At 34.1% G+C, this 18005-nt stretch overlaps 1 protein-coding gene across 3 annotated transcripts in view; it reads left to right on the top strand.

Moving 5' to 3' along the window:
* Positions 1-18005, top strand: part of ATF7IP (activating transcription factor 7 interacting protein) — a 123207-nt gene that overhangs the window by 73622 nt on the left and 31580 nt on the right. For all 3 annotated transcript variants that reach the window (XM_025879898.2, XM_025879897.2, XM_025879896.2), the window contains exons 6-9: positions 2553-2618; positions 13024-13100; positions 13666-13754; positions 16886-17521. In XM_025879898.2, coding sequence (XP_025735683.2) covers positions 2553-2618; positions 13024-13100; positions 13666-13754; positions 16886-17521 — 868 coding nt within the window. The remainder of the gene's footprint in view (positions 1-2552; positions 2619-13023; positions 13101-13665; positions 13755-16885; positions 17522-18005) is intronic.

Genomic DNA, 18005 nt, shown 5'->3' with positions numbered 1-18005 from the left:
AAGTAGTTTTAACTGAAAATAGCCACCCCCCCAACAAGTAAATCTGTGGCTGCCTAATCCAAGAGACAGTTTTGAATAACGGATATATGTGTCCATTTATTCAGTAGCTTTTTTTGAATGCTAATATTTTGTTAAGTGAGACTTGATACATGATTAGCTCTTTTCTCAGTTGATTATTTCCTAAGAGGTTCCTTGGTACATGAGCAAGGAAATCCCTGGTTTGCCTAGCTTGCTAAATAAGGCTCAATGTGTCCGAATCTCAACAATTTATGTTACGTATATTTAAATAGGTACCCTTATGTCATTATACAAGAAATGATAGATATTCCTAAGGAAGAAACCAAGAGCAAAATGAAATAAAAGTAGTAAAGACATAATAATAGAATATGACTTTCCTCGACTAAAAAAGTACTTGTTTATATAGTTTCTTAAAAATCTCATGTAATACTTCCCAAAAGAGACCTGATCTTAGACACATTATGACAGGTATTTTGAATTATAATTTTAAAAAATTGCACAATTTCCTAGATTAAAATAACAAAAAAGCTGGTCTTTGATTTCTTTTTTTTTAATAATATTAAATGGCACAGTGAGTCAGTGTCCAGATTTTGATTTTATTTCTCTGCTAATAGTTTAATTTTTTAAGTGATAAAATTCTTTTTAAAAAGCATTTAAATATTACAGAGGCATATGACTTAAAAGTGAAGTCCTCTTTACATTCTCACTCACTGCCTGCCAGTTCTAGCCTCTAGAAGTAACCACTTTTTAACTTTGGTATTTATTCCTTCTAGACCTTTCCTATATATATATCATATACAAAATGATTTTTTAAGTAAAAGTAGTATAATAATACTCTACGAACTATGCAACTTACAGAATACCCACCAGATAGACTCAAGAATGAAAGACATTCTTGCATAAATTGTGGTACAGAAAACACCTTCACATATAGCTTTCTTGAAAAAAATTATTTGAAATATTTTAATCACAGGAAGGTAAATCCATATTAAGAATATAAAATTATGCTGTATGTCTTTGGTATTAATAATTTCCTCAAGTCCTAAGGAAAATCTTCTCAGGGTCATACGTGATTGATTTCATAGGCTCTGTCAATGGACTTAAATACTTTGTTAGGTTTCGGGTCTCCTTCAGAAGTGACTACTTTCTGAAAGAAACTTTAGAAGTAAATAATACCATTTTCTTTGTAGATATGCTTACACTGGATAAAAGAATTTTTCTGGAGGAGTTCCTCCTTAGGCGGGCCTCCTGAACACACTCAGAAGTTTAATTTAAATTTCTTGAAAATATATTTAACATAAAATGGCAGCAGCAGTGGGGTGCTTGGGTGGTCTTGATTTCAGCTCAGGTCATGATCTCAAGAGTTGTAAGATCCAGCCCCAGTGTCAGGATTTGCGCTCAGCGGGGAGTTTGTTTTTTCCCTCTACTCCTCCCTCTGCTTGCACATGTGTTCACATCTCTCTCTCTCTCTCAAAAAAAAAATAAATAAATAAAAATAAAAACTTAAAACTGGCAGCAGCAGTTAACAGCAACAAAAACAATTGAGTATTACATCTGTACTTTAGTAAAAGACTTAAATACAAAATAATTCATGTACTAATGAGATATTTTTTTTCTTTTCTGTTTTTTTTTCCTTAAAGTTTCTGTAAATATGTATTTGGGCAAATGTGTGATTAATCAGTTTATATAGCAGTACAAATGATTAATAAAATAATTTCACTGAAATGTTAATAGTAGCAAGGTAACATTTTTGACAGATTAAAATTAACATAATATGAAACTAAATGTTTTAAAGAGTAATGTTAAATGAACACACATATACACTGCTGTTGAATATACAAATTAGCAAAGCCTTTCTGAAAAATTGTCATTTAGATATTTGATAATTATTAGATAATTTGGATATAAATTAGCATTTAGATAAGAATCATTTAGACAAGAGCTTTAAAAATATATTCTGTCTTAGAAGTTACATCTATGTGAGTGCTATCCAAGGAAATAATCTGAAAGAACAATATTGTTAATTGCATTATTTGGCTATAGCAGTACATTGAGAAACACTGAACATTTCCACTGGGAAACAGAGTGTAATAATAATGATTCAGTATATTATACATATATCCATAAGCCATGGCATTGGATCTTTTATGACTTACAGATGTGTTTAGTTCAGAATTCTCAGAAAATTGTGTGGTTACAACATATTAAAAAATAACAACAACAAAAATCCCCACAATTACACATACTCAGAAATGTCTTGGTCTGTGAATTCTAGGAGGGAAAAAGCTAACCTTCTAAAATTAAGAGTCTTTACCTCTGGGTATTGAGTTCAAAGGTCATTTTAGTTTTCATTATGATTTTCTGTATTTTCCAAATATATATTTTATAATCAGCTTGCCTTATTTTCTTTGCTGTTGGTGATCTCCTCAGGGTCCTTTTATTTGTGGGTTTCTTGTAATGTATGTGTGAGTTCCTTTTTAATACCATAATGTTACCTGATTTCTGTTTCATTTTTGCTTTCTTTTTTTTTTTAGGCCAAGATAGCCAGGTTAACCAAACGCTTTGGAGCAGCCAAAGAAGATCTTAAGAAAAGACAAGAAGTAAGGATTTCTATTCTTGCATAATTAATATTTAGCTCTAGGTGGTAATCTTAGGAAATGGTGAGTTAGGAAGAAAGTCTTCCTTTATTACAGGTCTGAAATTTTTTTTCATACTGTGTACTTCCTGTATGTTCTTTCTAGAGCTGCAGCTCTAGAACTAATTATTAACCCTTTTCTAATCCTCAGTTATTGTTTTCATATTATCAGTACTTATATTAATCTATTTTATGGCATTCTGGAAGTTATATTTTCATTTCATTTTTAAAATTACCTTTTTGGGATTTGTCTTACCATGTTTTTTTCTTTTTAAATTCTTGCCAGTGTCTAGTCTAGTTTCTTATTTCCTCCAAAGTATGTTAGTGTTCCATTACCTGGAGTAGCCCTCTTCTCTTCTTTGCTTCCCCCGTGTAGTTAAGTCCAAACATTGTAGCATAACATAAACTACAAATGTATAATCTACCTTTTGCTTTTTGTCATTTCCTTAGTTACTCTGTAATACATATTTTTAATATAGCACTTGTATATTGCATTATAGTTTTTAGTTTAATTTCTTTCATTTCCTCTTGGCTTTTTTTCTATTTGGGCAAGTTACATTTCTTTGTCTTGAGAGCTCCATTGCTTGGCACTTACTAATTGCCAATAACAATTATTTCAGTAGTAACCATTATTACCATTGGATTTTTGTTTTCATTCATTTGACATCTTCTTTACTTGACTTTAAATAAAGTTATTTTGAAATAATTATAGATGTACAGGAATTTGCAACAGTAGTACATAGACTCCTGTGAACTTTTCACCTAGCTTTCCCCAGTGGTGAAATCTTACATAACTGCCGTACAGTATTAAAATCAAGATACTGATAAATTCTGTTAAGTAGCCTGTAGACCTTACCATTTCTCACCAGTTTTTATATGAATTCATTATGTGTATATGTGTGTGCACACATGCGCAGTTCTATGCAATTTGATCCCATGTATGGATTTATGTAACCTCCACCACATTCAAGATCTAGAACTGTTCCATTACTATGAAGGGACTCCCTCAATGCTGCCTTTTTAGAGTTTAAACCTACCTTATTTCCCCCCACATCCACCTACTCCTACCCCCTGGCAACTGCTAATCTGTTCTCCATCTCTGTATTGTTTTTACTTAACTTTTAAAGCTCTGGTTGCTCTCTTTTCTTGAGCAACTGACAGGTTTTTTTGTTTTTTGAAGATTTTATTTATTTGACAGAGTGATAGAGAGCACAAGTAGGCATAGCAGCAGGCAGAGGGAGAGGGAGAAACAGGTCTCTGCCAAGTGGGGAGCCTGACGTGGAGCTCGATCCCAGGACCCTGGGATCATGACCTGAGCTGAAGGCAGCCACTTAACCCACTGAGCCACCCAGGCTCCCCGTAACTGATAGTTTTTATCTTTGTCCTGCACAGACTAATCTTACCAAACCTTCCTTTGGCCATTCCCAAAGATTTTTTTATTATAGTCTTCTTCAATTATATAATTTCCTGATTCTGAACACTTTTTCAGCTTCGTTTTTTTTTGTTTGTTTTTTTTAAAGATTTTATTTATTTATTTGACAGCGAGAGAGGGAACACAAGCAGGGGGAGTGGGTAGAGGGAGAAGCAGACTTCCCACCTAGCAGGGAGCCTGATGCAGGACCCGATCCCAGGACCCTGGGACCGTGACCTGAGCCGAAGGCAGATGCTTAACAACTGAGCCACCCAAGCCGCCCCCATTTGTTTGTCATAATATAAAAATTGTATTTTATTTCTTAGATTAGAAAATTGATGTAAACCTTTTTTTTTTTAAAGCTTTATTTATTTGACAGACAGTAGCACACAAGCAGGGGGAGCAGGAGAGGGAGAAGCAGGCTCCCCACAGAGCAGGGAGCCCTATGTGGGGCTTGATCCTAGGATGCTGGGATCATGACCTGAGCCAAAGGCAGACACTTAAGCGACTAGGCCACCTAGGTGCCCCGATGTAAACCTTTTTTATTTGCTGTGCTTGAACCAAAGAAAGGGCTTTGCAATTTTTCCTTTGTTTTTGTACAGTGTGAATTTCCACTTTTATCCTTATGTTTGAACCAAGCTGCATGCTGCCCCACCATATACTTTCCAGTGTTTATGTATGTCTGTTTTGTTTTCAAAACTAGTTCTAGTTCTTGTTTATTTATTCAAAAGTGACAGACAAGAGACAAACTTTAAGGAATGAAGGTGAAAATATTACAATCCCTGAAAGGTTTGTTATGGAGAGCTATAAGTATTATGGAAACAATAAATACTGTATAATTCCTAAAGATTAGAAAAGATTAATTTGAACAATTAGGGTATGTGGTGCTTGAAGAAAAAGATTGAGGTGGTCTTCAAGCTTTCAAATTTTTGTTCCATCCTTAATTAGCTTTTGGGTAAGGCCACTTTTACATGCCCAGACTGGGACATTTTTCTACCCATTCTTGTTAATATTTTCTTTTTGTGAGAGAGAATCTCAAGAATTTGTTCATTAATATCCTAATTCCCTTTAATTATAGTATCCAATATAATTTTACATCAGTGTCATGCTAGGTTTTAAAAACAGGAGCAACATAGAATGAAATTTTAAAACTTTAGTTCTCCCCCCTTATTAAAATAAATAAGGAAACAATAATAATGCTTTTCTTCTATTTAGATTTGCTCCTTGATCCTCTGATATTAACCAGTTAAAAACAAACCCCACCATGCAGGTTTGTCTTAAAACATTTTCTATTTTAATTTTTAAGAGAGCACAAAACCCTCATAGGCAGTTTGCTATTAAGTCCACATTTATAATCTAGTCTGTTACTGCCATATGACTGATATCTCTAACTTATATCCTTTCTAGTTCTTACTATAAAAGAAGTGTAAAGATACCTCTTATCTTTTCTGAAAAATCAATGATGTAGTTGAGTAAAATTTTATATTAAATCTAAATTCTACATTTTAATTTTTTAAATTCTTAAAATTGTTTTAATCGTGCTACAAACACATAACCTCAAATGTATAATTTTTAACCTCACAATTCAGAAGTATTAACTATATTAACACTGCGTAATAGATCTTTAGGTGTTTTTCATCTTGCAAAACTGAAGCTCCACTACCATCGAACATCTCCCATTTCCTTTCCCCTCAGCACTCAGCTACTTTTTGTTTCCATGATTTGACTACTCTAGATATCTCGTAAGTGAAATCATATAGTATTTGGGTTTTGTTTGTTTTATATATATATATATTTGTGTGTGTGTGTGTGTGTATATATATATATAGTATATACTGCACTTTCATTCATTCATTTATTGATGGATATTTGGGCTGCTTTCATCTTCTGGCTTTTGTGAATAATGCTACAGTGAACATTTGTGTGCAGATAACTCTTTAAGATCCTGGTTTCAAGTCTTTTGGATATCTATCCAAAAGTGAAATTGCTGGATCATTTGGTAATTCTGGTTTTAGTTTTTCGAGGAGTTTCCACACTGTTTTCTAAAGAGGTCACACAGGGTTCCATTTTCTTCACATTCTTGCCAACACTTGTTATTTTCTATTTTGTGTTAGTGGCCATGCTAATGGATGTAGGTGGCATTGCATTGTGGTTTTGATTTGAATTTCTCTAACAAATAGTGATGTTGAGCATCTTTTCATATGCTTGTTGACTATTTTGCATATCTTTGGCAGAGTGTCTGTTTAGGTCCTTTGCCCATTTTTTAATCAGGTTGCTTGTTTTTTAATTGTTAAGTTGTGGGCCCTTTATGATATTCTGGATGGATGTTAACCCCTTATCAGATATATGATTTGCAGGTATTTTCTCCTGTTCTGTAGGTTTCTTTTTCCTTCTGTTCATTGTTTCCTTTGATGTGCAGGGGTTTTTGTTTGATGTAACCTCCTTTGTTTTGCTTTTGTTGCCTGTGCTTTTGATGGCATATCAAAATTCGATATCATGAAACTTTCCTCTTGTATTTTCTTCTAGGAATTTTTAGTGTTGGTCTTATATTTAGGTCTTTGATTTATTTTGAATTAGTTTTTGTATATGGTGTAATGGTCCAACTTTATCCTTTTGTGTTTGGATATCCAGTTTTCCTACCATTTGTTGAAAGACTCTTTTCCCCATTGTGTAGCCTTGGCATCCTTGTTGAAGACTGATTGACCATATATGTCAGAGTTTATTTCTGGGCTGTCGATTCTGTTCTGTTGGTCTATGTGCCTGTCTTTATGCCAGCACTACACTGTTTTGATTTACTGTATCTTTGTAACATGTTTTGAAATCAGGAAGTATGAGGGGCACCTGGGTGGCTCAGTCGTTAAGCGTCTGCCTTCGGCTCAGGTCATGGTCCTAGGGTCCTGGGATCGAGCCCTGCATTGGGCTCCCTGCTCTGCAGGAAGCCTGCTTCTCCCTCTCCCACTCCCCCTGCTTGTGTTCCCTCTCTCTCTCTCTTTCTGTGTCAAATAAATAAATAAATCTTTAAAAAAAAAAAAAGAAATCAGGAAGTATGAAGCCTCCAACTTTGTTCTTCTGGTCCAGGATTGTTTTGGCAATTCAGGGGCCCAGGAGATTCCATATGGATTATAGAATGCTTTTCTCTATTTCTGCAAAAAATGACAGTGGATTTTGATAGAAATTCCATGGAAGCTTTTAATCACTTTGGGTAGTATGGACATTTGAACAATATTAAGTGTTCCAGTCCACGAACATGAAATATCTCCTTTTATTTGTGTCTTTTATTTCATTCCCCAGTGTTTGTAGTTTTCAATGTAAAGGTCTTTTGCCTTCTTGGTTAAGTTTACTTCTAAATATTTTATTCTCTTTAATGATATAATGGGATTATTTTCTTAATTTCTTTCTCAGATTGTTTGTTGTTGGTATATAGAAGTATGATTGATGTTTGCTTGGGGATGATTGATGATGATTTTTAATCCTGCACCATTGCTGAATTCATTTGTTCGAATTTTTTTTTTTTTTTTGTGGACTCTTGAGAGCTTTCTGACTATAAGATCATGTCATCTGCAAACAGAAAATTTCTCTTCTTCTTTTCTAGTATCGCTGCCTTTTATTTCTTTTTCTTGTTTAATTGCTCTGGTGAGATACTTCCAGTACCATGTTGAACAGAAGTTGGTGGGTGTGGGCAACCTTGCCTTGTTCTTGATCTTAGAGGTAAAGCTTTATTGATTCACCATTAAGTATGATGTTAGCTGTGGGCTTTTGACATACAGTTTTTTTTTTTTTTTGAGGTAATTTCCTTCCATTACTAATTTGTTGAGTGTTTTTTTATCATGAAAAGGTGTTGAATTATATGAAATGCTTTTTCTACAACAATTGAGAAGATCATGTAGTTTTTTTCCCCTTCGTTTTGTTAATGTGTTTGATTGATTTATACATTGATTGATTTTCGTGTCAAGCTCTCCTTGCATTTCAGGGATAAATCTCACCTGGTCATGTTGTATAATCCTTTCAATGTGCTGGTGAATTTGGTTTGCTAATATTTTGTTGAGGATTTTTGTATCTATGTTCATCAGGGATATTAGGCTGTAGTTTTTTTATTGTGGTGTCTGGTTTTGGTATCAGGATATCCTGGCTTCATAAAATGTGTTTGAAAGTTTTTCCTCCTCATCAGTTGTTTGGAAGACTTGGAAGACTGTTATTAATTCTTCTTTAAGTGTCTGGTAGAATTCTGCATTGAAGCCATCTGGTCCTTGGTGTTTTTTGTTATTAGAATGTTTTTGATTACTGATTCAGTCTCACTACTTATATAGTTCTTGTTCAAATTTTTATTTTCTTCTTGATTCATTCTTGGTTGTATATTTCTGGAAAGCTGTCCATTTTTTTCTAGGTTATCCAATTTGTTGCGTTATAATTGTTTATGGTAGTCTTTTGTGATCCCTTTTTTATTCTGTGGCATCAGTTGTAATGCCTCCTCTTCCATTTATGATTTTATTTATGTCTTCTTTGTTTTTTCACAGGTAATCTAGGTAAAGTTTTGCCAATTTGTTGATCCTTTAAAAGGCCAACTCTTAGTTGATTTTTTTTCCTATTGACTTTGTTTCTCTGTTTTATTTCTGCTATAATCTTTATTACTTCCTTCCCTCTCCTGAGCTTACTTTGTTTTTCTTTTTTCTAGTCCTTTGAAGTGTAAAGTTAGGTTGTTGGTTTGAGATCTTCCTTCTTTTTTAATGGAAGCATTTACCAGTATAAATTTTCCTCTTAGTACTACATTTGCTGCATAAATTTTCCCATAAATTCCGTATGTTGTGTTTTTGTTTTTATTTGTCTTAAGATATTTTCTAATATCTCTTGTGATTTCTTCTTTTATCCATTAGATTATATAAGTGTGTTTTAATTTCTGCATATATGTGACTTTTCCATTTTTCCTTCTGTTGATTTCTACTTTTGATCATTTGTGGTTGGAAAAGATACTTGGTATGAGTTTCATCTTTATAAATTTGGTAAGGCTCATTTTGTGACCTAATATATGATCTATCCTGGAGAATGTTCTGTGTGCACTTGAGAAAAATTTGTATTTTTCTTCCGTTGGGTAAAAATTTCTACAAATGTCTGGTCCATTTGGTCTTTGGTATTGGTTCAATTTTGCTATTTCCTTATTGAATTTTTCTCTGGATCATCTACCTGTTATATAGAATGATGGACTGAAGACTCCTATTACTGTGTTGTTCTCTGTTTCTTTTTCAATTCTGTCAGTGTTATATCATTTGGTGGCCTTGATGTTATGTGTGTACATACAAATGTATAAATATTTTATTTGGTCAGTTGATACTTTTGTCATTATATAATGTCCTTTTTGTCTCTTGTGACAGTTTTTTACTTCAGCTCTATTTTGTCTTTTATAAGTATGGTCACTCCTTCTCCCTTTTGGTTACCATTTGAATGGAATATCTTTTCTCATCCTTATAATTTTGGCCTGTGTGTCTTTAGATCTAAAGTGTGTTCATTGTTAACAGCCTGTAACAGGATCTTGTTGTTTTATTCATTAAGCGAATGTATGTCTTTCTATGAGAATTTAATCCATTGGGATTTAAAGTAATTTCTGTAGGGAGGGACTAATCATTAGCATTTTGTTAATTATTACCTATATGTCTTGGAACTGTTCTTTTCTTTTTTTGCTTGCTTGCTTCCTGTGTATTTATTTACTTATTGTAGTGACAATCATTCCTTTCTTATTTCCTTTTGTGTGTCTTCTATAGGTATTATATCTGTGGTTACCATGGGGATTATGTAAACTGTTTTAAACTGGTAACAACTTAACTTCAATCACATTTAAGAACCTCACTCTTTATACCTTGCTCCCACAACTTGGTTATTAGTTTTATTATATCTTTTTACATTCTGTATCCTTTAATGTAAATTTACAGTTATTTTTATGCTTAAATTGTATACAATTAAATGTGATTTAATGCACCCACCTTACAGTAATGCAGGATTCTGTATTTCTTTGTGTATTTACCTTTACTAGAGCATTTCATCTGTTTGTATGCTTTCAAGTTTCCATCTCGTATCCTTTCATTTTCACTTGATTGACTCGTTTTAGCAATTTTTTTTTGTATTGTATTGCAGATATAATGGTGATAAACTTCCCCAGCTTTTTTGTTACCTAGGAAAATTTTAATTTTGCCTTCATTTTGGAATAAAAGTTTCACTGGATATAGTTATTTTTGCTTGGTAGTTTTCTCATTCTGTACTTAGAATCTATCATCCCACTATCTTGTAGCCTTCTAGATATCTGCTGAGAAAACTGATAATCTTATGGGAGCTACCTTGAATGTAATGGGTTGCTTTTCTCTTGTTACTTTCAAAATTCTTTATCTGTGACTTTTGACACCTTGTCTGTGCTTTTCAGTATAGATCTCTTGGGTTATTCTAGTTGGAGGTTTCCGAGCGTTTTGAATTTGAGAACCCTCAAATTTGGGGAGTTTGGGGCCATTATTTGCAGAGGCTTTCTGCTCATTTTCTCTCTCTTCTATTCTTAGATTCCCATATTTATGTATTGGTCTTTTCAGTGGTGTCTCATAAATCCCTTGGGCTCTGTTCACTTTTTTCTTTTTTCTTTTGCTCCTATAACTTGATAATTTCAAATGATTTGTCATCACGTCCACTAAGTCTTTATTCTGCTTGGTACAGTCTGGTGTTGATCCCATGTAGTGAATTTTTCAATTCAGTTATTCTTCAGATCCAGAATTTCCTTTGGTTCTATTTTAGAGCCTTTGTTTCTTTGTCAATATTTTTATTTCTTCATGCACAATTTTTCTTATTTCATTTAGTTTTCTTTCTGTGTTCTCTTTTACCTCATTGAACATCTTAATGTTGGTTATTTTGAATTCTTTAATGGGTAATTCACAGATCCCCCTTTCTTTAGGGTCAATTTCTGGAGATTTATTTCTGTTTCCTTGTATGTTTAGTTCTCTTATGTTGAAATTTGGGCATTTGAAAAAAAAAACCACCTTTCCCTGTCTTTTCACAGTATCTTTGTACAGAGGAAGATCTTTACTATTCAGTTCAGGTATATACTCTGGGAACCTCTCAAACCTGTTCTAGAGATGCATTTTCTCTGAGCTTGTGTGTATAATCTCTTATCTGAAGAGGCTTGTCTCTTTGTACTCAGAAGCTCCCCACTGACATCTGTCTTCCATATTACAGTTTTGGTTTTATAAACCATGCTTTTGGAGGTCTCCCTGCTGTCTGTGTTAGTATGATTTTTCTGGTGCTGTACCAAGCTAATAGGCTCACCTTTGTTCTCATCTGGACCCTAGATATCCAACATTTGCTACTTCCTCCAAGTCAGGTGAAACAGAAACCAGTGCCTTGGACAGCCTCCTGAAAAGCCAGAATATTACATGAAAGTTCCACTCTTCTCTCCTTTTTGAAGGAGAAGCCACAAGGGAGGAATTTTGATTGTGCCGTAATGTATCGGGAGGGGTTTAGGATATGTAGGATATGGTGGATAAGTGCAACAGACTTTCCTACCCACTACAGAGCACCTCTTCTTTACCTTGCTGTTGCTTGGGGTCCTATAACCTCTTGACTGGCTTCTAGAATTCTGACAAAGGAAATTTGATCCATCCCATGAGTGATGAAGGTGTTGGTCTTCCCATTCTGCCATCTGCTGGTGTCACCACACTGTAGTACTTAAGGTCTTCCATCCAGTGACCATACCATGTTCTAAACCAGTTTTATTTATTTATTATGCTTTTACTCCTTTTTCTGTTTTTCTCCCTGAAATGTTCTTTATCTTCATCTTAGCTATTTTGAATGTACTAATCTATATGAAGATGCATGTTCCTCAAAAACTTTTTAAAAAACTTTTTCCATTGGCACTGCACTGTTACTTTAATTTGCTTTTCTATTTGTTTCATATGTTTTTGTCCACAGGCAGATTTTAAGCACCTTTAGAGCAATTCATTGTAATTTTGTCTCTTCTCTACACGTGTAACTAGTATAATGCTGTACTTGGTTAAAGTTACTCTTTTAGCCTATAAAAAGCATCAAGATTTGTTGATTGAAAAGAGTGATTAGTAGCATCTACTTAATGTGATCTTAAGCACCTACCACCTTTGTTTTAATATTTATTATTGTATTAATTAAATCTTGAGAATTATTTATATTTCTTAATTTAAGAAATAAATGATAGTGTAATTACTGACTGAGGCCCAAGTAACGGTAATTAATATGTATAAGAATTCCATTTCTATATTCCCTGTTTTTTGGGGGACAAGACTGAAATTAGTTGATGCTTAAGTTTAGAATTGAGATATCCCTTTATGATGTTAATAAGTCACATAGTGGCAATTAGTTATTTTTTAAGCAATAATTGTAAAAATAATTTTGATTTGAGAATTTTGATTTGTGACCTTAGGCACCACTTTGTTGGTAATCAACTATTTCTCAGATAAATACCTCAGAATAAATATGTACTTTGTTGAGTTTCTGTTGGTAATTTGGTGCCTGCTATGTGTGGTATGTAGTAGGCATTCACTTGATATTGAATGAGTATGTTTAGTTATTCTTTAGATTCATATTAATATTTATTAAACCTTAGCATGTAAACCATTTTCACATTCTTTATTCATCTTAAAAACTGAGGTATAGGAATTATTATATTAATCTTTCACATAATAAGCAGTTGTTACATTGGATTAAGTAATTTGTTTAAGTGGCAATGCCAAGATTCAAATTCTTTTCTCATCTAGTAATATTTTCTGGAAGTAAAGAGATAATATATTGAGAAGACATATAAGGTTTTATTTTTTTTATAGTATTGGTTTCAGGTACACAACATAGTAATTCAACATTCAGATACATTTAAAATGATCACAATAGGTCGAGGTAATGTCTTATTTTTAAAGATTCCTTGTGTATTGGGTTTTATTTTACCTGGGTATTTTTTCTCCCCCAGAATCCACCGAACCCACCAGTATCACCAGGAAAGTCTGTAGTTGACATCAACAGCAATAATAACAATGTGCCGTACAGGTGAGAATTGTAAACATTGTTTGTCAAGTTTTTAAAAAACACAACAAGGTTCTGATTTTATTTTACAGGAAAATGTTTCAATGTATTCCTATTTGTTTATGTAGAGATAAGTGTTTGGTATACTGGATTTAGATTTTTTTCTTTTTTGTTTTGTTATAATTGCTCATTTGTGGTTACTGGTTTTGCTAATTAATTTTGAAGTTTTCTTTGGTCACTGAAGACTTCTTTAACCACTTGTACTAAATACTATTCTTTCAAAGTAATTGAGAAATGCTTTGATCAAGGGTGATAAAAACTAATGTCTACAGATATTAGGATGTACGTTTGGCTTTTTGTTAGTCTTGAGGACATTAGAATATAAGAGAAAGACTCTTAATTCCATAGACCCTGGCATGCTATAGTCCGTGTGCCGTCTTTACCTCTGCAGTCATTTGCACTTTAGTGCTACAGTACCCATGTCTTGCCATGCTTTCCCCTATCGGCCACTGCTTTCTCTATTCATTAGTTGATGTCCTCGTGAATGGCATTTTCATTGACTGTTTGTGTGTATATATATTTTTTGTAGAAATGCAGGCACAGTGAGACAGATGCTGGAGTCTAAAAGGAATGTAAGTGAGAGTACACCACCAACCTTTCCAACCCCTGTGAATACAGGTAATATTTTTTTAATTTTTTAAAGAAAACTCTTTTAATTTTTTAAAGAAAATTCATTTTCTTAGGAACTGAAGGCTTTGGTTCTCTTTTATTACATCTTTCTGAAATTGAAATGATCTAAGGGAATGAGGTATTTATCTGAAATTAAATAAGTACAAAAATTTATTTAAAAATCAGGATTATAGATATGAATGCAAATATAGAAATTCAAGTCTAGTGATTCTCAAATTTTCTGGTTTCTGTATCCTGATATAATCTTATAATAATAATGTAAATGTGGCTTATATTAATTGATTTTTACTGTAGTAGAAATTAAAACATAAAAATTTTTATTTTTTATTTTTTTAAAAGATTTTATTTATTTATTTGTGAGAGAGTGAGAGAGAGAGGCCAAGAGGGGGTAGGGTCAGAGGGAGAAGCAGACTCCCTGCTGAGCAGGGAGCCTGACATGGGACTTGATCCCAGGACTCCGGGATCATGACCTGAGCCGAAGGCAGTCACTTAACCAACTAAGCCATCCAGGCACCAAAACATAAAAATTTTTAAATGTCTATTTAAAAATAATAACAAACCTATATCATGTAACACAAATAACATGTTTTAATGAAAAATAACTTTTTCAAGCTTAAAACAATTAGTGAGAAGAGTTATTGTTTATAGTTTTACAAATTCTCTTACACTTAAAACATTAAGACAGTTGAAGATAGCTAGATTCTTATATCTATCTCTGCATTCAGTCTGTTGCAATTTGTTGTTTTGATTGAAATATGTGAAGAAAATTCAGCCAAATAAAAATAGATAGTTGCAAAACGGCTAGCCCTTTTAGAGTATTTGTGGATATTTTTCTTTGACACAGGCAGTAGTTTTTTAAACGTTAGTTGAAAAATGGAATGTGAAACCATAACAATGAATTTTTCTGACTTTTTCATTAAAATCCATTTGTCTGGGGCACCTGGGTAGTGTAGTCAGTTAAGCGTCTGACTCTTGGTTTTGGTTGGGCTCCATGCCCAGTATGGAGTCTGCTTGGGATTCTCTCTCCCATCTCTGGCTGCCCCCCTCCCACCCCCGACCCCCATTCTTTAAAAAAAAAAAATCCATTTGTCTGTCTTGTACTTGGATGGATCTTTTGCTAATATCATTCATCAGTCATTTGGAAAATATTCACTGAGTTATGTAAGACTTCAATTGTTGACATAGCTCATTAAACTTTTAAAAAGTCACATGTATTTATTTCACTGTCGATTTTTGTCAGAAAAGTCTTTGAAGATTTGGGAAGTTGTCATGCTCTCAGTGGCATATACAAGTTTTTCCAAAATTCTAATTTTTGTTTTCAAACTCAAATGTATCATTGCCAATAAACTCAGTAAACTGTACCATTGCACTTATTTTCTTTGAATTGACTGCCAAGGTTTCTTTTCTTTTTTTTTTTTTAAAGATTTTATTTATTTATTTGAGAGAGAGAGAATGAGAGATAGCACGAGAGGGAAGAGGGTCAGAGGGAGAAGCCAACTCCCTGCCGAGCAGGGAGCCTGATGCGGGACTCGATCCTGGACTCCAGGATCATGACCTGAGCCGAAGGCAGTCGCTTAACCAACTGAGCCACCCAGGCGCCCAAGGTTTATTTTCAAGAAAAGATTAGTCAAATACCCAAATGTGAATAATCACAGTATGTCTATAAATCGTTCTTTCAAGTAAAAATGGTCTTCCATGAAAAACGCTGTTAGCTTTATAACTCAGACAATAATAATATAAGTGCTTTTCCCTGAGCCAGCCATGCTACTTCGGCATGCAGTGGTAATGCTTACTGTATATTTCCTGTTTCTTCACACAGCATATTCAGAATACCTGTATTCATGGGTTCAGATTTAATAAAATAAATAGTTCTTACTACTAAATCATGGACATTCTTCAGTGAAGCTCACTTTGTCTTTTACTGTAAATATGTAGTGGTAAAGAATGCAGTGAGAGTTAGGTACCACTCACTGCCTTGAGTTTTGTACTGAGGCATCAAGTTTTACTCACCATTGCTTTTGTTCTATCAGTGCAAATATTTACATGGTGAAAAAGTCAAGTAATGTCTTATTATTGTTATAAAAATAGTTTTGACATTGCCAACTCCCTGAGAGGGTCTCTGTAATCCCAGGTGTCCTGCCCTGGATAACACTGAAGATTGCTGCTCTAGTGTGCCTTTGACTTTGGAAAGAGTGCAGGTCCGTGAGAAAGACACTTGGTCATCAGTTTGAAACCCATTTAATTGAGAATAAACAAATAGTTAAACCAAAATTTTTGTAAAATTCCAGTGACCAGCATTTTGATTTTTTTCTGGTCTTTGGTATCAATTCCCTTATTTCTTAATTCATCTCCCATCTTTACTCTTTTATTTCCCAAATCCTATAATGTCACTAGAGTGTCAGTAGAGGGAGCCTCCCCATACTAGCTCCTGCTGGTAATTCAGTAAAATTTGATTCACAGATAGAGGTTTCACACATGGTCCAAGTGATAAAATACCATGACCAAGCTTATTTTATTCATTAATAGTGATGACTCTTGGGCGCCTGGGTGGCTCAGTTGGTTAATCAACTGCCTTTGGCTCAGGTCATGATCCCAGAGCTCTGGGATCGAGTCCCACATCGGGCTCCCTGCTCAGTGGGGAGCTTGCTTCTCCCTTACCCTCTGTGTATGCTCTCTCTTTCTCTCTCAAATAAATAGATTTAAAAAAATAGTGATGACTCTTACTAGATTGTCTGTTTGAGTTTATATGTTGTCAGTGTCCTATGGCATTTATGTTTTTACTGTAGTTTCAAAAATATCTGTACAATTTTACCAAGTTTTCAGTGTTTTTCAGTCATTTTTCCAGTTACTCTGAAGTGATGATAATAATTTTCAGACACTGTTTTGATACTGAACTAGCAGTCTTCCATATTAATCATAAGCTGTGTGCCAAACATAGATGCAAAAATGCTTCTATAAATTTAATTCCAAGAATTTCCAGAACTTAAATCTGGAAGAAACTTTATTATAAAAGACTTTACTGTATCTACTGCAGTTCATTAAATTTTATCGTGTTGTATTATGCTAGCTGATAAATGAAGACAGCCATTTAAACTGAGACTTCTTTTTTCTTTTTATAGTATCTTCAACCAGTCTTGTAACTCCTCCAACAGTTGTCAGTAGTCAACCTAAGTTGCAGACTCCAGTGACTTCTGGTTCTCTGACAGCAACGTCAGTTCTTCCTGCACCCAACACAGCTACAGTAGTTGCTACTACTCAGGTGCCTAGTGGAAATCCCCAACCTACAATCTCTTTACAACCTTTACCAGTGATTTTGCATGTACCTGTTGCGGTATCCTCCCAGCCTCAACTCCTACAGAGCCATCCAGGGACTTTAGTGACCAATCAACCATCTGGCAACGTTGAGTTCATTTCTGTACAAAGCCCACCTACAGTGAGTGGTCTTACCAAAAATCCAGTGTCCTTGCCAGCCTTGCCAAACCCCACTAAACCAAACAATGTTCCTTCTGTGGCCAGTCCTAGTATTCAGAGGAACTCTCCTGCCAGTGCTGCACCATTAGGAACAACGCTTGCTGTACAGGCTGTTCCAACAGCACACTCTATTGTACAAGCCACAAGGACTTCTTTACCTACAGTAGGCCCATCCGGACTGTATAGTCCATCAAATAATCGAGGTCCTATACAGATGAAAATTCCAATTTCTGCTTTTAGTACTTCATCTCCTGCAGAACAGAGCACTGCTACCCCAAGAATTGGTAAGTCACTGTGTACGCTTAATAATAGAAATGTAGTAGTCATGTTAATGGCCTTTTAGATAATTGAACATTTGTGTATGTTTGTGGAAGTGGCTATTTTTATTTGAAGAAGAAAGTAAATAGAATATCCTAGAGATGATTTTTATTAAGTTTTTAATTATCTAAGAAATAATGTTAAGATGGTATTTGAGAGAGAGTTTATTTGAATGAAAAGTTAGAATTTTAATTTAGCTTTTAGTAATTTTTCCTAATCTGGGTGAAATTTTTTAGGCTTTGAGGCAAGCATTATGAATTAAAGTATATCACTCCACATGATATATGCTTATAAGAGGAAATGACAAACCACGTATCATCCATACCATGTGTTAAAATCCTTTGTGCATTCATCACTCACATCTTCCAAATTGGAACAATTTAAAAAATAGGTTCTTCTCTCTCTGATTTACTATAAAATGTTTGCTTCTTTTCTCTTTTATAAATTTCC

This window comes from Callorhinus ursinus, unplaced genomic scaffold, assembly GCF_003265705.2.
Source record: "Callorhinus ursinus isolate GAN/ISIS: 27379988/994484 unplaced genomic scaffold, GSC_fseal_2.0 scaffold27, whole genome shotgun sequence".
Lineage (NCBI taxonomy): Eukaryota > Metazoa > Chordata > Mammalia > Carnivora > Otariidae > Callorhinus > Callorhinus ursinus.
This window is presented reverse-complemented; position numbering and strand designations above follow the sequence as displayed.